The 21,338-nt window shown below is 39.3% G+C and overlaps 1 protein-coding gene across 2 annotated transcripts in view; it reads right to left on the minus strand.

The window, feature by feature from the left end:
- Positions 1-21,338, minus strand: part of ALDH1A1 (aldehyde dehydrogenase 1 family member A1) — a 93,296-nt gene that overhangs the window by 45,284 nt on the left and 26,674 nt on the right. The window contains exon 1 of one of the 2 annotated variants that reach the window (XM_032866634.1): positions 6,544-6,665. The exons of the other annotated variant lie outside the window; for it this stretch is intronic. Within the exon in view, the coding sequence (XP_032722525.1) occupies positions 6,544-6,609 (66 nt within the window). The 5' untranslated portion in view covers positions 6,610-6,665. Of the gene's footprint in view, positions 1-6,543; positions 6,666-21,338 lie in introns of those variants that run through there. 2 annotated transcript variants of the gene reach the window in all.

Below are 21,338 nucleotides of genomic sequence, written 5' to 3' on the forward strand. Positions count from 1 at the left end.
ACTCAGAAACTCAAATATGAAAAATACTACATCCCTTGCGAACAACAGTTGTGAGAGGTTTGGATACACACATGCACTCAAAACATAACAGTGTTCTGGAATCTGGGTTCACACAAATATCCACTTCTCTGATTTGTCAATGAGTAGCGGTTTTAATTACAAAGCAACTATTGCTCCTGTTCTTTTGAACATGGCTCTATGCTGCTACTTAAATCTAGTAAATGTATAAGGTATTTGGCCACAATTATACTAGTGTCATGAAAACCCAAACCACCACCACCACCACTGCCACCCCAAGCCAGGTAATTGCTACTCTGATACCAGTATATCACCATTTATCAATGTCTGTACTCCCATGAGGTTTCCTCTATGCAGATGTGTACTACATCATTCTACAGATTACACATGCCATTTCAGAAGCATTACCTTAACTTTTGGTTCAGTTCCTCTTCAGAGGAGCTGTTTTCCATAAACCCTAAGAGTTTTCCCACCCAGCCCTCTCATTCTGGCAGGCAGTTAATGACGAATTCAGTAGGTGAAGTCCAGTGTAGAGAAATCATGTGAACGCTTGGAGTAGTGAGACTCCTGACGAAATTGAGCTAATAGGATCTCTAGAGCATGGGATATTTACTTTAGGATCGCTATTGATTAGGTTCCTTGAGGCAGGCAGGTGCCAGAGAACAAAAGAATTTGCCAAGACACCAGTCCTTGGAGATGAGCTAAAACATTGCATTGGTAGTAAAGGGTTACCTCTCAGGAAAAAATTCAGTGGTTGGTCCCACCATCCATTTGTGGCCACCATCTGGTTCCTGTTGGACTTGGGCACTCTCTGAAGGGGAAGGTAAGTGACTCTGACCTGGCTGGGTGGGAATGGGTTTCTGAGAAAAGGAGGAAGTCTGGCCCCTAAGCAACTAGATGGTGGTGATTGCCGGTGAAAATGTGAGGTTGGCCCTAAACTACTGGACCTTTGCTGCTGGTCAACAGACCACCCTTGGAGTGGTATCAGCAGAATCTGGAAGTCTGTTAGACATGCAGAATCTGGTGCTTCACCTCAGGCCAAGAGAATCAGAATTTGCATTTCAACCAGAACCTTCCTGATTCGCGCGCATATTCAAATTCGGAAAGTGCTTCTCTAGAGTATCTTCTCTCTGTTGGACCATCTATCTGTCTGGGGATCTAGTACCCAGACCATACCTCTTTTCTCATCATCCAGATTTCGACTCTCTCAATCAGAGTAAGGGATGAATGATACAAAGGAAGCAATAGGTATGAAATCACTTGTTACAGACAATCCAGTAGGATTCGACTACTACCACCGTGTTTAATATGTGCCTCCTAAGGCTGTGGGACCTGGAGCAAATCACCTAACATCTCTGAACTCAGGTTCCTCAGCTTTAAAATGGGACACTACTAACATGTTCTAACTCTCTTCCAGTGGCTCATTATGAGCCTCAGATGAGATCAGTAGATGAAAGCAGTTTTAAACTACGGGAAGCATTGCAAGTATTTATTCCAGTACATTGGGAGTGGAATCATTTGAGAACTGTAGGAGTCATCTGGGGCAGTAGAGGGTTAAAAAGAGCCCACACCAAGGGCCTAATAAGCACTGGGCGTTTTCCACAAATTACTTCACTTAATTCGCAGGCCACTTTCCCAGGTAGTTATTATTATTCCCAATTTACAGACAGGGGAACTGAAACTCAAGGAGATTAGAAGCTTGGCCAAGGTCATAGCATTAAATAAGTAGAAGGGCTGGAACTCGAAGCCTGGTTTGTCTTGTTAAGCCACTGTACCTCCCAGCCATCCCGCTCTTTGTTCATCTGCTTCCAAACCAAAAGCAAACAAAATACTGCTTCAGTCAGAAGAGAGTTAAAATTGTTCCCCGAATGAAAGCAGTGCCTCTGCACCACCGGCTTGGTTTTGGGCGTAAGTCCTGCCTTGTTTGAAGCACCCCTTGGTGTGGTTTCCCTCCTACAAAATCCACCAGCAAGTCTGGCCACAGCTTCTATCTCCAGCCTCCGCTGGTCTGTTCTTCGCCTCTCTCACTTTACGACAGCCGGGATAACTTTACGACACTCGTGGCAGTCCTTTGGATAATTCTGTGAACACAGCAGGCTCTTGCCTGCAAACATTTTTGCATGTGCCGTTACCTTGGATATTTGTCTCCCTGCCCCTTCTCAGCTCTCCAGGGTCACTTTGTGCTCTGCATCCTTCAGGCTCCCCTTCAATGTTCCTTTCTTAAAGAACCCTTCCCTAAAAGCTCATGGAAAGAAAGCTCTTCCCCCTCATTTCTCAGCTTTCAGTTGTTCTCTCTTTAGCATTTATCATAATTTATGATTCAAGTATGCACATACTTGCTTGTTTTCTTCCCCTTCCAGGGACATAAGCTCCCTAAACCCTATTAGCCTTCTTCTACCATATGACCAAGCACAGTGTGGTTATTCAGTGACTTGTTAACTATATGGAAGGAAAAACAGGAGATGGGAGTGAAGAGAATGGGGTAGTGGGAAATGTACGTGGCCTGAATTTGTTTGCTGTAAGAATCTAAAATGGCGATAATGGGGCCTAGTGCATAGTATGCCATGATTCATCATTTTTCCCTATCAAAAAGATATCTTTAACAGCAATGTATTAAACAACCTTATCAGAAATCTAGGAAAGGAATCTCTTACTCCAACCAAAAGTTACTCTGCAGGAATATAAACATAGTTCCCATAGAAATGGCACACCTATTTCCAAATCCTCTACACCGCTGCCTCTCCCAGCCCAAACCCCACCTTTTCAGTAAAACCAGAATGTCTGTTTGCTTCCAGCCTTCCTTATTGTTCTCTTTTTCTAAGTTGGCCACCAACTTCTTCCTGGTGGCCTGGGAACAGCTGAGTGGCAGCTGGAAAGCCTCATGGTCATGTCCCCTCCAGGAATCAGGAATAGACAAATGAGAGTCAAAATAAAGGACAGAATAAGATTCCAGGAAGTCCACGTCCCCTTGTAACAACACTGATCTTAGACAAGCCACTTGGTGTGAGAGTTCAGACTGTCCCCATTAGAAGTCTAGTTTTTGTCACTTTCTAGCTGTATGATTTAAGGCAAGTTACTTAGCCACTCTGGTCCTCAGTCTCCTCATCTATAAAACAGGAGGAGGAAACTCCCCATAGGGTTATCATGAGAAGTAAATAGAGTCATTGCAAATAAGCAGTCATTGCTAAAGAGGAAACACAATAAATTTTAGCTATAATTATTTCCTGAGTGTATGGGCCTGAGTCTGTCAGTTTATGAAATGTCATTAGCATATGAAAATCTTTTCTAGTAGGAACATCTTATTGTTGAATGAGTTAAGTTTAGGAGTTAAGTTAAATATGTTTGGGGTTTTAATCCTGTCTGAGAAAGCTTGTCTTCTTGAATTTTCTGTTTTTCTTTTTCTTATTAAGGTAAAAACCAAAACAAAACAAAAAAACAAAAACAAACTGTTGTAAAGGTAGAATGGAAAACAAAGTTACCGAATCCTTTAAGATAAAATTTTTGATCCCTGAAATCCTGGATAAACTCTCAGAACTTCACACCAATGAAATCTTTGTCAGGTAGGGCACGATTGTGCAAGAAAGAATGGCAGGAAAACTAGAAGAAAAGAACGAGATGAGAGGAACACTCATGAGGAGATCGGTCTTGGAAAGAGGATTAAAAGAGGATTCTGGAAAATTGGAAAGAATTCAGAAAAATAAATAGGACCAGGGCAGCCAATGTTAATCAATCACTTCCCATGGGCTAGGCATGATTTCAAATGGTTTATATGCATTAAAACTCATTTAATGCTTTCATCCACCTTAGGAAATTAGGACCTTTATTATTCGCATTTTATACATAAGGAAACCAAGGCAGAGAAAGGTAATGTAGTTTGCCCAGTGATCACATAAGTTTTGAAGAAGCTCTTCATTTAAAGGCTCAGTAAAATGGATGAGCTGGCAGATGCGGGATTCATTTAGAGCTGGGAAGGGGGAAAAACAACCCTAGAAATGGGATCCAAGTTTATGTGGATTTATAATGATGTGATTGAGGTTTTAAATCCTAAAAACATTTGTATCATTTTAGAAACTATTTCTTAACCTTAATCTCTGTTTTATCCACCCAACAACAATAAAAACATAATCAGACTGTACTAGAGAATAAGTCATAAAAGATATGTAACAATGACTTCTTTTGTTTGGGTGAAAAGCAGTCTCAAATTTGAGAGCATGTAGTTCTACCATAGCTATAGTAATTTTTTGTTATCAACGCTGCTTGGCTCTTCCCTCCTCCTTGCCCCAACGACCAATATATTTCTAGTGGTAATAACGAAGGACATTAACATAGTGAGAGAAAAATAATACAGAGTTTAGGGGCCGGACATAGAAGAGAATTCCACAGACACTATAAAATCTTTGCTTACTTGGTTTGCAACCAGGAAACTTAGTGAATAACTGTCATTTTTCCAACCCCTTTTGCAAGTGCAAATCCAATACAATTCTTCAGTGGGGCATTGTAAAAAGCAAATGCAAAGGCACTTGAAAAAGCTCACCCATTTAGATTTAATTAGATACATAACTGCTGTCCTCCCAAGTGTGAAAACGCTGTAACCAATAAATCAGACAATAAAATGCTATCTGAGCAGAACAGATTTATAGAGATTCACTCACTTGCATTGGGTGTTTCTATCCTGAAAGTTCCTAAACGCAAAAGCAAATGGTTGCTTTTTGAATGGTGCCTTCTTTTCAACACTTAGGTTCATCATTCTCCTTAGAGGGTGTTCTTGTCTAATGGCTTTGAAGTGAACAGCAGATTCCAATCTTGAAACCATCTCTCTGTGTTAAAGGATCACTAGGTCTGTATTTGTATGCTAGATTTTAAGGACCATCTCATTTGTTCATTATTGTTTCTTACACGCTCAATTTATAGCTACCCAATGAAGCATAATTTAGTAGAGAGAATACTTCACTTTAGAGCTTCCTCAAGATACACGTAGAAGACTGCAAACTTCTGCAAAGTCAAATTTTTTAAAATGTGACATTCAGACTACCACAATATCTTTCCAAGTAGTATCACAGTAACAAAGAAAAGACTCTGTAGTAATAGTAATGAGATAATTTTCAGTCTTTGCCAATGATTTTGACGTTTATGAAATGCATTCTTAAATGTGCCTGCTTTAGATTGAAATTTCTTGTGAATGACCAATTTGGAGTAAGAAAGTTGGGAAGACTGGAGTCTTGACATCTTTTCAGGCAAACCTTTGCCAAGGGCAAATTGTTGGAGGGTATGGACTCATCACATTTTCCATGTTCTCATTTGGAATAAAATTAAATGAATAAAAAATGTTTTCCTTTTTAATAAAACCTCATAAAGATAATACCTTACTATACTTTATTGCTGCTGACCAACCATGTTAAAGGCACAATCAGATCTCTGCAGACACTTTCCTAAGGAAAAGAACCAGTCAGCTGAGCAACTTCCTCATTTGTTGTGCTTATGAAAATGAAAATATAACTGACCTTAGGATTTCAAAACCATCCATGGTTACAAGTAAGGGAGTAAATAAATAATAGCGGGGTTTTCACTTTATCATGAAATTATATTGCTCCTGATTTTTCATTGGCTAATTCAGAAGGCAAAATGGCTCTTCCTGAGATGGAAGGGTTCCTTTCTTACCTTGCTTTCTGCAGCGTACCATAAAACCAATTTTAAGTGATTTTGTTCAGATTGGTTTGTTTGCTTGTTTTATCTCTTTTCCTGGGAGTTCTAGACTCTGACAGGAAAGCAGGCATATAACAATGTGAAACAAAAGTTCAGGGATACTTTCGAACGGCTCAAATAGGATCCATTTCCTCGTTCTCCCTAGCTGGTGGATTTTTTAAGTCTGGATCTGGCTCCTGCTCTTGTTTCTCTAAATATTTATCAGTTAACAATTATGCAACTGCTTCAATGGCAACAAACTTGGCTGAAGAGAGAAGTAAAAATGCTTTCCTTGCCCCAAATAGGCTAAACAATGCAGGTCCATTTGGAGTTTTTCAAACAGGAGCTTTCGTCAAATTATCAAAGGTAAGTCCTTTGATTTTGACACTCACTAAACATATAGAAAAGTCATGTTACTTCAGCATGGGGTTTCTCCTTTTCTTAAAAAAAAAAAAAAAAATCATTTCCAATTTGTTTGGCTCTTTCCAGTAAGCTTCTCTAGTAAGTACTTGCCTCTCATCATATATGCTGAGCAATGCTGAAGTTAATAGAACTGCATAGAAAAGTCCACTGAACCCTGGGGCAAGAACCCTTCACACAGAAGAGAATTCCTTTCACTTAGACATATTTTAAGAAATAAACTTATGAAACATTGCCTGATACGATTTAGAAATCATTTTTTGATCAAGACACTAAACCCAAACCTGCATTTTGCAAGCCTTTTATTTTTGTATTTGCAAAGGGCTCGTTGCCCAAGTTTACTCACATTGACCTTTTATGCTTTCAGCACATGTCGTTTTCATAAACCTGAGAGGCAAAGCAGCAAATATAAATTGTACTAACCTTCGTATATTTATATGTCAAATTGGTGAGTGGGACAGGTAAGTCTGGCATGCCTGAGGACGACATTTCTGGTTCAGCTCCTGGAACACAGGTGACAGGCTCAGCGATTTGGTTCTGATAGAGCACTTGGCTTTATTTGTTCCTTTTTATCTGCACGGGCTAAGGTCTATTTGCATACCGGACTATGATTGGATGAACCAACTCAGAGCGAAAAGAAAACGACACTACTTATTTGTAACACCTAGGGCAGGAAGCCCTTGACTTTAAACTTAAATCCTTAAGAAACCAGCTCTCCAGCGTTTAAACTGCAGCTGGAGACAGGGCACTATTTGCAGACGAATTAATTTACAAAGCCGAAACCTGCGATAAGGATATGCAGGGCAGCTGCTCTGGCCACTAAGGCCAGTTATGATTTTTTGGCTTTTCGGGCTTTTTATGCCACGGTGAAACTTTCCTTGCTCTGACAGACTTGGACACGGAGAATTTGAGGATTGAAAAAGAGTCTCGAAGGGCACTTGTTCTCAGCAGACGCTGGTGAGGAGAGGTCCCTGGCCAGGTGTCTTCAGGACAATGCTGTCAGCGAATTAGCCCAGGTCCCAGAAAAGCAGAGTGGGAAGAGAGTCCTTCTGGACAGACCCAAGTCAGCTTTACAAGATCCGACCAGTCGAGTGTATTATCAGTGGGTAAGCAGACCCACTGTGATTTCACAGGCTCTACATGATCATTATGTTACATGGGGGAATAGAAAAGTCAGCAGGATTTTTACAGATCTTGGAGTTCACTTTCACACACAGTCACCACAACAGCAAGATGGCAATCTCATCTGTTAAAACCATCTAAAACGAAACCAACCTAAGGTTTGGGAAGCTGGCTCTATTTATCAATGACTGATACAGGCAATGGTGCAAAAAGACTTAAACCAGACCCTAAGGAATTCAATTTCTTAAAAATGAGTGTTTCAAGCTGGGATTGTTAAAAAAAAGAATGTTTAACGGTACTCCTCCCATGTTCAACACAAAACTTTATTGTATTGAAGCTGAACCAAAAGTTACAATAGGAACATGGATACTCTTAATTCTGATTACCGAGAGTTAAGAACCACAATTATTTTTTCCCCCAGGGAAAATTGCCAGCTCCCCCCAAAATGGGATTTAGATAGGGAAATTAAGGTTCAGTAAATAGTTGTTCCAAATCAGACACAGTTTTTTTGGTCAGTTTTCCATTCTTACTTGGTTCCCCATTCTACAGATAAAGAGATGGTAAGTAGCTTGCTTAAGATCACAGATCTAACAAGTGCAAAACCAGAATTTCATTTCCCAGGCGGGTTCCCTAAGTGACTAGTTGCCCTCACGGACACTTACGGTTATTAGCCCTTTCATTCATCTAAGGGTAGGGTCAGCAAACTTTGTTAAAGAGAAAATATTTTCTAGGCCAGATGGTTTCTGTTGTAACTTATTCGACTCTACATGAACGAAACCATAGACAATGGATACATTAAAGGGTATAGGTGCTTTCCAATAATATTTAATTTACAAAAACGGGAGGCAGCCCAGATCTGGCTCATGGGCCAAGCCCCCAATTTCTAAGCCAACCATCTCCAAGGACCATGCCTCCCCTGCACCTCCTGCTTGAAGGCCAGGTAGAAACTTCTGTGTTCTTTCAACATTCTTCTCTCTTTCTCCATCTCTCCTTCTTTCTCTTGCTCTCCATTCCTTTCTTTTGGGAAAATCGAATTGTTTTGCCTTTTAGAAATGTGTTTTGAGTTAAATGCACAATTACACAACAGCTGTTATGTAACTTGTAGAGCGGAGCTCTGGCTGTGCCCAGACAGCTGGGTTTTGTTGCTGTCTCCCTCTTCCAGCTTCGCAGTTGTCCGTGGATCCAAACACTGGTCCATTTCATGTTCCAACAGTGAAAGCGCAAAGCCTCCTGACACTCTCGGTGTGTTGCCTCACTACCTGCATGCTCTCATCCTTGACTCTGTTGCACTGAATAATGAATTACGTAAGAATATTTCCCTTTACATCAGACACGACCAAAGGTAGGTATAAGAAACGGCTTGGGAAACAGGTTACCATCACTGTCCATTTAATTTCAACAAATATTTACCAAGTAGTTTTTAAGGGTAAAACACAGTGATTAGAATCAGGAATTCCCCCATCTTAATCTTCCTTGAAGGGCAGGTTTTGTTTTGTTTGGGGTTTTTTTTTGTTTTTGTTTTTCTGCCCAGAAACCACAGGGCCTGAGGTCTCTATTTTTGAAGTCAGTGGTCATCCTGTCCCTAAAGCTTGTCTTGTGGAATAGTGTGTTCCCAGAAACAGTGGCATGGATGGAAGGCTTTACCTGACCACTCTGTCCCTCGCACACCCCACACGATTTTGGTGAAAGCACAGGGCCAAAAGAGATCCACATCAAGACTGAGCCCAGGGCTGGGTATTTTTATTGTATTTTTGTATGTATGGATTTGAATTTGGGAGTGATAGACAAAAGATGTTTGATCTTCCAATCTTTCTTACGGGCAAGCTAAATTACACATGCACACACATGGGGGCAGAACAGTGGGAGAGAAAGAGAAGCATAATTGATCTTCTCTTGCATCTAACTTCTTCCAGCCCTTTCTGGAAAGCTGTCATGATGCCAAGGAACACACAAACCATGACTTTGACCATTGCTGAAACCACTATCTCCTTTTAAAAGGAATCTCTCTCTGGAGTTCCACGCAAGGCTCAGTAGCTGAAAAGATAATGGAGCCGATCCCATCCATTTCTATTTCTATTGAAATAGAAGCCACTCAGATTTGTTAAAACAAGCGTAATTATATGGTGAAATAAAAAGAGCTTCTTTTTACATTTCCTGATCTCCAAATCCAGGATCACTTTGTTGGAGCTAAATTTCTTTTGCTCAGCCATGTCCCTTCCCCATCTCTTCAGTGTTGCCTTAAGCATGGCTGGGTGAGTCTGCCGGTTGGTTAAGCCAGAGATGGAAAGATCCCTTTGCCTTTGATCACCGCAATTTCTGTAGACACCGCATTGTTCTTGGGCGCAGTTGGGCTTTAACAATTTGGAAAAAGCTGGTCTTGCCTGGGGGACAGCATCTGTCCTTGGTTGGCATGCTGGCGTTCACAATGGAGGTGGGAGGAAGCCTGTGAGCACCTGGTGGTATGTGTTGTGGGCTGACTTCTGCTCATCTGCCATTCTCCTCCCATTAGCATTATCTCCTCACTCCTGGTTTCTCCTGCTCTTCACGTACCCTATTGTTGTTTCCTCTTCATTTTGTGTTACTAACGGTAGGGCAGATGCCCCTCTTCTCTGATATCAGTTAGTAAAGCCACTAAAACAAACAGTAGACAAAGGCCTCCATAAGATCATGATTTTAATTGAAATAGGTCTTTAATAAACTTTCCGGGGCTGAAGACATTTCTTAGCACTAGGTCAGCTGCCAGAGTTTGGAATAACCTTACACAGCATTCACAGTGTGCTTGTTTCCTCAAAGTGGAGAGAGAAATTCAGGATGCTAATGGCACTTTTGAGGCAATCTGAATGTAGGTGACTTTGAGAGTTTTAGGACATTTCCTGTATTGTTTTACAGTTGTCTTATGCACAGATCATAGAGTAATGTGTTTAACCACTTGGAATGTTGGGTGTTTGCCTAGCACTCAAATTTATGCATAGTTTTCGTAGACACAACCCTTCTTTTCCTCCTGATAAATGTGCAATTTACATAACATTTAATCCAATCCTGTAGTTGAAAGACTAGATTCACGTGAGTGATCAGGTTTCAGGAGCAGAGATTCTGTGAACGGTAAGCAGGGGAGGCTGTGTCCTAAATGGAGTGAACACAGGAGTGGTCAGGATCGTGTTCTTGCTTTTTACTTTTTAAACATTTTTGAAAAATACTTTCAAGTCAAATATGCCATACAGAAAAAAACTACAAAAATCAGAAGCGTACATCTTAATAGATAATCATAAAAGGAACAAAAGAAAATCACCGCCACTCAGGTCAGAAAAGGACAATATTGGCAACCCCCAAAGACCACGTTGACCTCCTTCCCGCCTTTATCCTCTTTTTCCTCACCCTAAATTGGGATATCACCCATATCTTAATTTCTAATGCCATACATTCTTTTTTAACCCTGATTTTTGAACTTGATGCAAGCAAATCATACAGACAGAATAATTTTAAAGGAAATCCAGAAGTGCAAGTGAATCTGACCAGAGAGTTAAATTGTGATCGTAGGTGAAAAAAGTTTCTCAGAGAGTACTCTCACCCAAATATAGCCCCAATAAACATAATTAAGAATTGTGAAATATATAGCAATAGGTTGGCATTTCTATGAGAAGAAGGGCATTTTTTTCATGCTAGTCACAGTACTTGTTAAAAGTCCAGAGAAATGGCCCTTTTCCTACAGTTTTGGTCAGAGCTCAATAGCACTTATGCATTATATCAAAATTAAAAAAAAAAAATGTTTGAACCCATAGGGCACCTGGGTGGCTCAGAGGGTTAAGCTTCTGCCTTCAGCTCAGGTCATGGTCTCAGGGTCCTGGGATCAAGCCCCGCATTGGGCTCTCTGCTCAGCAGGGAGCCTGCTTCCCCCTCTCTCTCTGCCTGCTGCTCTGCCTACTTGTGATCTCTCTCTCTCTGTCAAATAAATAAATAAAATATTTTTTAAAAAAAAGTGTTCAAACCCTTATTTTAGTTGTTCTACTTCTAGAAATTCATTTTAAGGAAACAACCAAAAATATATGTAAGTTATGAACAAGTGTCTTTAATATATTATTTATAAAATAGAAAAATACCAAATGGTTAGGTAGTTTGTGCTTAGCAAAATACACAGATAATAAATAATTGAGGAAGGACCTGGTAAGCTTTTGAAATATATTGTAATTTAATTTTTTAAAAGAGTAGGTTGTTAAAGCTGCGTACTGTGTAGGGGTGCTAAGAAATTATACTTCACCCTTTGAATTTGGCCAAAATCTGCAATATACCTTTGACCTTGGCCTCAGCATTTGGAAAGCTGAATAACTGAATTTCAATTCCAGGGTCATTCCTGGCATCCTGAAATTACGCAGGATCACATGATTCCCTTGGTTGTGGTTTTATATAATTTTCCCTTTGAAGAGAGGCTCTCAAAGTTATCCTTGGAATCTGTGAATTTGACCTCGTGTGATAAAGGAAAGTTTGCAGATGCGATTAAGGATCCTGAGATGAGAAATTATCCTGGATTATTGGGGCAGGCACTAAATGCCATCACAAATGTCCCTTAAAGTGGAGAACAAGGGAGAGTTGACCACACAAGGAGAAGGCAATGTGATCACTGAAGCTGCCAGCTTTGATGATGGAGGAAGGGACCAGAAGCTGAGGAACACAAGCAACACACCTCCAGAAGCTGGAAGATGCAAGGAGCCTCTTCGCATAGAGCCTCTGGGAGGAACAGGTCCTTTGATATTGGCCAGTGAAATGGATTTCAGACCTCTGAACTTTGCAGTTGGGAAAAATAAATAGGTGTTGCTTTTAGACCACCGAGTTTGCGGACACTTGTTAATTTGTTAGAACAGCCACGGCAACCAAAGACACAGATCAGTGAAAGCAGGACTGCCGAAAAGACAGCTGCTGTCACTGATCACGACTCCACACCTTATCCTGGTTTATTGCTTATATCGAAATATTCACGTTCAAATAAAGGAAAGTCTCCCATTTGTACCGTGGAGTAGAGACTTCTCAGGTGCTCAACCTCCTAAAAATCTTTCACTTTCAGTTGCTGTATAAGTGGATATTTATTCAATTGCAAAAGTAAAATGCGACAGATGACGATGTGTGTGAAAACTGTTAAATTTTTTCAGTAATCCTTTCAATGGGGCAAGTGCATTTGCATGCTTGGATCTGTTCCCATATTTTAAAGTTGCATGTCTGTACCCAGATCTAGAACCACATTCCAAACTCATTTTCCAGGCCCTGGTTGTACATATCAGATGTCTGCCGGGTACCTGAGCTATGTGTCACATTGTCATTTAACTGGGTTTCCAAACTCAAGAACCTGTGTATTTGTTTCACATGGACTCATACAGTGTATAACAGCAACAATAACAAAAATTTGCCTTTTTTTCTTGTTTTCTTGTATTTTTATTTGTTAACCTAAACTTCTTAACACACTAACACTCTTATAAGCACGCGTAACTTTAATCACCAGCTCACACAAAATTTCTCTATTCCTGTTCTACATGCTGTATGTCTGTTATAAATTTTTTTTCCATCATCCCAAAGGAATCACAATTATATAGTTATTACCCTATTCAATGAATTTCTATTTAACTTTATCCATTTATTTGAAAAGTTCTTTGAACAATGCTTCAGGGGTGCCTGGGTGGCACAGTGGGTTAAGTGTCAGACTCTGGGTTTTGGCTCAGGTCATGATCTCAGGGTTGTGAGATCCAACCCAACATCGGGCTCCACGCTCAGCACAGAGTCTGCTTAAGACTTTCTCTCCATCTCCCTCTGTACCTCCGACCCTCTTGTTCTCTCTCTCTAAAATAAATAATCAAACAATAAATAAATCTTTAAAAAACATTAAAAAGTAAAATTATCTCTAGACATTCATTATTCTTTTACCTCAACCCTTTCTTCTGTGATAATTTCCTTTGAGAGTCTGTCAAATACTCCCATTGTTATCTTATCTGGAGACTGTCAATATTATCAGTGTTTCAAAGAACTTTTGGCTCTGTTGATCTGTACTGTTTGTTTGATTAATTTCTGCTCATAACCTCACGTTTCTTCCATTCTCTTTTCTCAAGGTTCTAACTTCTGGATACTTAAATCATTTGGTTTTCAGCCTTCTTCCATTTAAAGCTCTAAATTTCCCTCTCCGCACGTCTTTAGCAACATCTAAAAGATTGGATATAGCATTTTCATTTTTGGTCAATTAAAGATACTTCCACATTTTCATTGTGATGTCTTCCCTGACTCATGATTTATTTTGAGGTACATTTCTTAGTTTCTCGACTGGCTGGCAATAAACAACCCCCCAATCATGGCAGTTTATGTTAGTACACCTATATTTTTATGTGCTTATAAACGTAGCATGCATGACTTTGTCTTCCTAGGGAATCGAACTTTTTTTTTTTTTAATCATGATAGGCTCTCCCTGTTCCTCTCTATGCTTTTGTTTTTTTTAATTTTGTTTATTTATTTGACACAGAGAAAGAGATCACAAGTAGGCAGATAGGCAGGCAGAGAGAGAGGGGAAAGCAGGCTCTCTGCTGAGCAGAGCGCCTGATGTGGGGCTCGATCCCAGGACCCTGAGACCATGACCTGAGCCGAAGGCAGAGGCTTAACCCCCTGTGCCACCCAGGTGCCCCCCTCTCTATGCGTTTTGCCTTGTAGTTTCCTTTGATAAATTATCCCTACAAGAGCTTTTCCTTTGGTTGGGGTTTGCATAATACACTTCCCCCATCTTCTGCATCTGTGTTGCATATAGTTCTCTAATTTCTTTTTGTTTGTTTCTTGTGTCTTTTTTTTTCTAATTTTTTTTTTTTAATTTTTAAAAATATTTTATTTATTTGAGTGGGAGAGAGCGAACGCGAGTGGCGGGGGCAGAGGGAGAAGCAGCCTCCCTGCTGAGCAGGGAGCCCTACACGGGCTCAACCCTAGGACCCTGGGACCACGACCTGAGCCAAAGGCAGTCACTTAACCGACTGAGCCACCCAGGTGCCCCTGTTGCATGTGGCTCTTTAAATGGCCCATAGTTGGGTTTTATGTACTTATGCAATCTTACAAATGTTCTCTTTTAATTGGATCATTTACTTTATTCACATGTAACATAATGTACTGATGAATTTATGTTTAAAAATTCTCCCATCTTACCAAAAACAAACAAAAATTCAACCATCTTACTAAATACTTTGATCTTATCTACTCTATGTTCTTCTCTCCTGACTTCTTTTAAAACTGATTTTAAATTATTAACTTAAGACGTTAGCATTAAAATTAAACTAAATTTTAACTTTATTTCTTTAAATATCTTTTTAAAGATTTTTATTTTATTTATTCGAGAGAGAGAGGGAGATAATGACAGAGATCACAAGCTGGGAGGAGAGGGGGAAGCAGGCTCCCCACTGAGCAGGGAGCCCCGATGTAGGGCTCAATCCCAGGACTCTGGGATCATGACCTGAGCCAAAGGCAGATGCTCAACCACTTAACCAACTGAGCCACCCAGGTGCCCCTAAATTTTAAGTTTACATTTAGTGTACATTCATTTTAATTAATTTAAAAATTAATTATTTTCCCTTTCAAGCTGGGAATTATATATTGTCTTTACTGTTATTTTAAGGGTTACTTGAGAAATAAAAGGTTTTATTTTGTCACTTCTGAAGTATAATTAATTAATTGGTGACTTTAGTCTTTTTCTTGGTGAAGACAAATACTTGGGACACTTTAAACTTGTTTACATCCCTCCCCAAATCCACGCAATTGTCGGTGCGTGTTTATTTAAATGTTTGTGTGCATGTTGATTTACGGGATATTGTTTCCCATCCTAGATCCATTTCATCTCTTTGCCTCAAGACCTAGTTCTCCTGCTTCTGATTTAGTTCAAGCAATAGGAAAGGCGGGGGGATGGGGGGGTGGGGGGTGGGACAGAAGAATAAAGTACAGGAAGAGAGAAAAGCCCTTCCCGCCTTGCTTCTTGTATGCCTGAATGACACTCTGGCCCGGCTGAGTCTTCCTCCTAGGACTGCAGGCTCTGCCGTGTCCCTCCCTGTGGAGCTTTGGCTTCTACAGCTCCCCAGGCTCCAATAACACCGTTTCTCCCTCTTGCAACTTCAGGCTTTCAGGAGTGGTAACGGCTTCTCACGTGTGTCAGCTCTGGGGTCTGCAGTAACCCTTGCGGGTTGCCCATGCTTCCCTAAAGAGTTTCTTTCTTAGAACATCTTCAAAATTCCAGCCAGGTGTGTCTACTGTTTTCTGCTGTGACCCTGAAATGATTCCTTTAGAACTTCAGATGCATCTTTGTGTGTGTGTGTGGGGGGGTATATAAATAGTTATATATAATGACAATAAGCATTAGCAAGCCAATATGTAAAACAAAATACTTGGAAAATAACCTACATGGGTACTTGTGGTCCTTTATCTGACTGCTTTGTCTCCTCTTTCCCACCCAAATGAGAGAATTATGAAACCCGTTTTCATTACTCTCTTGATTGACTTGTCTTGTGTCTCTCTGTACTCCAAGAGTGACATGTATGTGATATGTATATAAATTTAAGTTATTCCTAACTTTATAAAAACGAACTTATTTTCTTCTGAAACGCTATATTGGTAGGAGTCATCCACATTACTGCACACCACTGTGGTTCCTTCATTTCGACTCTTTTACACCTTTCTGATCAGAGTTTACTCGTCCAGTCTTTTGATAATGGGTTTTGGGGATCTGCCATTGTGAATAATGTTTCTATAAACATTCTTGTGTATATTTCTGTCGACTGTATATCTGAAATCAGATTTGCTAGTTCTTTAGGAATATGAATCTTAAACTTTGGGATACAATGCCTAAATGGGTCTATCAATCAATACTTCCACCTTGAATCGAAAAGGATCCTGTGGCTCCAAATTCTCCAGCATGGGCTAGTGTTTTCTCATTTAGATTGATTTTTACAATGGGTTTCATTTGTTTATATTTAGAAACTCATTATTAGTTTAAAGAATGTTCTTCTGATTCCTACTTGACTCAGAGCTTTTGTTTTATTATGAAGGTGTTGAATGCTGTACAATTATTTTCTTTCGTATCACCTTAGCTTTTTGTATATATCTTTTTCTTCTTCTTTTTTTAAATTTTATTTATTTATTTGACAGAGAGAGAGATCACAAGTAGGCAGAGAGACAGGCAGAGAGAGAGGGGGAAGCAGGCTCCCTGCTGAGCAGAGAGCCGGATGCAGGGCTCCATTCCAGGACCTTGAGATCATGACCTGGGCCGAAGGCAGAGGCTTAACCCACTGAGCCACCCAGGTGCCCTTATCTTTTTCTTTTTAACTCTGTATGTTGTCAGGTACATTTATGGTTTTTTCTAATATTAAAAAATCCTTGCATGCAGGAGATAAAGCTAAATTGGATTTCCATTTGATGACTTACTTTGGGAATGAAAATAATAGTCTGCCCAGAAATGTATGATAATAACATTACCATGTATTAAAATCTGTGAGGCCCAACAAAAAGAAAAAAAAAAAAGAAAAGAAAAAAAGAAAAAAGATACCTCAAAGGAAATTTTTGTTCCTGAAAATTCAGTCAAAGAAAATTTTTCAAATGGAATGAATTGTTTGCTTTAAGTAGCTAAGAAATCCACAGCAGTATATGCCTAAAAGAAGTAGAAAGAGGACGTAGTGAGGGCAAAGATAGGCATGAATTAAATGGGAAAAAAAGAGATAAAATAGAGAAAGTCAACAAAGCTAAAGGTTTGACTTTTTGAACAAAATAAGAAGATGGAATCCTTTGTAAGACTGAGAAAGAAAAGAGAAAAAAAAGACACAAAAATGTTTTGATTAAAAAATGGGACGTGCTTGCAGATAATGAATATTTTTTAAAAAAGGAAACACTACCAACAACTACATATGAATTTATCCAAATGTGCCCATGCCATTTGTTGAAAAAACTATTCCTTTTCTATGGGGTTGCCTATGTAGCTCTGTAGAAAATCAACTGTCTGCCTATATGTAGGTTTACTCCTGGACTCTCTATTCTGGTCCATTAATCTCTTTGTCTGTCTTTAGACTAGCACCACACTGTTGTACTAACTGTTGCTTTATAATGAGTCTGAAAATCAGACCGTGTTGTCTCTCAAATGTTGTTCTTTTCCAAAGTTGTCTTGGCCAGATCCTGTTTGTTTCTACATTAATTTTAGAACCAGTTTGTCAATTTCCACAAAATCTTTCTGGGATTTCCGTTCGGTTTGCATTGAATCTTCTCCCTTCTGGGACTCCAGCCATGTTTATAGATCATGTCACTGTATCCTTTAGTAATCTTCACCACTTTTCATTGTTCTGTCTGTCTGGGCTTCATTAAGGAAAATTCCTTCTATCCTAATGAATTTACTGATGCTTCCTTTATTTGTGTCCAATTCTTATTAAATAATTCACCTAGTCGCCTTTTGATAATGGCCATTTTTATTTCAAGATTTATTCCTTTATTATCCTCTTGTTAGTTTCCAGGTCTTGTGAAATTTTCATTTTTGTGTTTTAAATATAGATCTTTTCAAGTCTTTGTCTGATAATCCCCCAATCTCAAATCTCTGCACCGAGAAATACATTTTGTCCTTTGTTCTTTGTCTCCTCCTCTTCTGGCTCTGCTAGCTATTTGGTGCTAGGAAAGTGTGCTTGCAGAAATGATTAGAGACCTATGATGACATTACCTTCTCCCAAAGAATATGTGTACTTGCTATTGCTAGATTCCTAGTATTTCCAGGTTTCCCCGAACGGCTCTGGCCTCTCGTATTCTAGCCTCAAAGTAGAAGGGTTTCGTCAAGGCTATTCTTCCCTTCTCTGCAGGCTCGGAGCTAAGAACCACCAGACTGTCAAATGGGCAGTACCCTCTCTCTCAGATATTCAGGGATCTGCAGTCAGGAAATGCCCCAGTGTAAAGGTTGCCCAAACAGTGGGCTTCCTTCTCAGGACTTCCATCTGGCCCTTGAATTTGCCCTTGAGAGCATTTCACCATCTGGTTAGCAATTTTTGTCTATTACAGATTTGTTTAAATAAATATTTTGTCCAGATATTCTCATTGTTCTTCAATGGAAGGTCCAGCCCCAAATATTTGTTCTGCCATTATCAGAATCAGTTACTAAGAAAACATTTTCATTTTTTTTCAATGAAATGTTCTTGACTGAAAATTTAGGTTAAATAATAATTCTATATCGGCAGCTTTTTTTTTTTTCTGTCAGTCATTTATATGAACTCTCCTCTCTGCTTTTTTCATGGTATTTTTATTTTTGCTATGTCTAAATGTATATTTTATTTTTATCCTCTTGGGGGTTTATTTTGATAGCTAAATCTGAGTTTTATGACCTTTATTTGTTTTGGAAATGTCTCAGCCTTTATTGCTATTAAGCGTATATTGGATCTTTTGATTTTACCTCTGTATTCCCGAATATGTTTCTTGTTGCCCACATCTCAATTTCCCATGCTACTCATTAAATAATTTCTTCCAATCTATACTCTAGTTTACTTAATCTCTACTCAGTTATTTTTAATCTACTGTTTAGAGCATCCATGAAGCTTTTATTTTTTTAAAAAAAGATTTTATTTTTTTATTTGACAGACAGAGATCACAAGTAGGCAGAGAGGCAGGCAGAGAGAGAGAGAGAAGGAAGCAGGATCCCTGCTGAGCAGAGAGCCTGATGCGGGGCTTGATCCCAAGACCCTGGGATCATAATCTGAGTCAAAGGCAGAGGCTTACCCCACTGAGCCACCCAGGCACCCCCATACTAAGCTGATTTTGTGAGTGTTTTTAATTCACCACTTTACCAGAACTAAATTGAAGGCATGAAGTTATATCTGCTCCTCTGTACTATAAGGGGGGGAGGGATATTTTATTGTTATCTTTCTGATATTTCTTTCATTAGCATTTGGGAGACTGCAGCTTCATGTCTAAGTGATAGAACACAGACAAGAGTATAAGCCTGTGTTTATGAAATCACAAAGAAGAATGAATTTTTTTTTACATCACAGTCTAAACTAAGGAGCTCTTGCTTCCCCATCCAGCGATTCAGAGGGCATATTTTTCTATTACTTTCCTTAGTGAGTGTCAGTCATTCCAGGAAATGGAGTCTCAGTTTCTAACTCCTCTTCAGACAACCTTGACTACCCTCCTTATTTGGCTATCAAGCCCTTTGGCTATCAAGGCAACAAATTCTCAAGGGGAGGACAGTTTGTTTACCTCTTGATTTTTAGTTTCCTCTTTCTTTTGGCTTCTGGAGATTTCTCTCGCTTTCTTTTTGGGCCAAGTATGCTTTTGATAGCTACTAATTATATTTTTATCTTATATTTTTTTAAGGAAAATTTCCAGTCTGCTATAATGAGTGACATGGAAATCATTTTTACAAAAGGACATAGTCATTAAAAAAAAGAGGTAAAACTGGTTGTTTCTACAGACTGCTAAGTTTATGTCTTGTTTTGTTGGGGTGTTTTTTTTTTTTTGTACATATTTTGGGGAAGCCTTTTCTTTATAAATGGCAATCAATAACAATATCTTCTTATTCTCATAGTTTTTTTTTTTGGCTTAATTATTACATATATGCATAAGGGTGTATCTGTATAGACACATCTTCCTTAATTTGGGGCTATTCCAAAAATTTCAGCTTTTTTCCTTTTACAGAAACTCCTGGTCAATTTCTGCTAAAGTTACAAAGTCATACCAGTTTGTTATCGCTCCAACACTAAGTTAAATTTGTATTTAGAGCTCTAGATTTCTAAGTCCACCACTATTCAGATATTTTTGGATTTGTCTGAAGAACTGCTCAGATTAACTCATTGGGAGTATTTTTTACATTCTTGAGGAGTATTTTATTAAGGAGGAGCTAAGGCCTTCTTGGGAATAATTCTCTAAGGGAAGGTGGTGTCAGACAAATAAACCTGGGTCTGTATAATGCTTTGGTTGTCAGAGATGAGGGTTGAATCTGATCACAACTTGCTATTTGCTCCTGAGATCTGCTCCTGACTCAGCACCTTCTTTCTCAAGCATGGTGTCACACCATCATGATAAGGACAGAACAGGCTGAAATTAATTAATGAAAGTCATTGTTGAATGCAAAGGTAACCTTCCACATGCATGAACAATTTCTAGGGGTGCTCAACTTATCTCAGTTACCCACATGGTAAAGAGAAATGTAAACGGGAAGAGGCAAATATATTCTTCAGACATTTGCTTACGGGCATTAAGGAACCCAGAAAATACATTATCACTGGCATTCTTGAAGACGACCGCCATTATTTCAACCGCAGCAGCAAAGATGTAGGGCCTAGAGCAATGCCCAGGAGATAGGATAACCAGGGAGATAGGGTAGTATTAGGTAGCAGAGACTTGGAATTGGCAGCTTAGAGACTACCAAGAGAGAGATTGTGCCTTGAGCTCTAGGATTAGCTTTCTTCAGCTGTAAATGAGGTACTCTCAGATGATTTTATGGACAGGAAAAGGCTGAGAAGAGCCCTCGCTAAAAAGAATGAATCACAAAAGGGGAAGGAGATGAGAGATAATGCCCACTGGTGGTGGCCAGGGCCTGGGGAGAAACTGATTAATGGGTAAGGAATTTTACTTCAGAGTGATAGAAATATTTGGGGACTAGATAGGGGTTGTGGCCAAACCATATTGTGAATGGATTAAATGTCACTGAACTGTTCACTTTCAAATGGTTAATTTTGTGTTATGAAAATGTCACCTCAATAAATTATTTGAAAAATAGAAAGGGGCGGAAGATGGAAGCTTATTCTTGACCAGAGGAGATGACCCAGGAACCACTCTAAATAATGGATGATTCTACCGTGGGGCTCTGGACCTTACAACAACATGGATATGAAAACCCTGAGAAACAGAGTTTTTATTACTTTCAAACTGATCCAGGAATGGTTGCCCTGGGGAAATATGAGTTTCATGCCATTTAAAATATTTTGCTCCCATGTCCTATTGTTTCAGTCTCAATTCTTAGATATTGTGACAACATAAATAATGATTAGCTTGTCTTGGATAACACTTCAAGAATATTCTAAAAGGGTAACTTTTATATATTTTTCTTGTTGTTTCTGATCATTTTCTGAAGGATC

Source organism: Lontra canadensis, unplaced genomic scaffold, assembly GCF_010015895.1.
Source record: "Lontra canadensis isolate GAN:19392208 unplaced genomic scaffold, GSC_riverotter_1.0 scaffold31, whole genome shotgun sequence".
NCBI lineage: Eukaryota > Metazoa > Chordata > Mammalia > Carnivora > Mustelidae > Lontra > Lontra canadensis.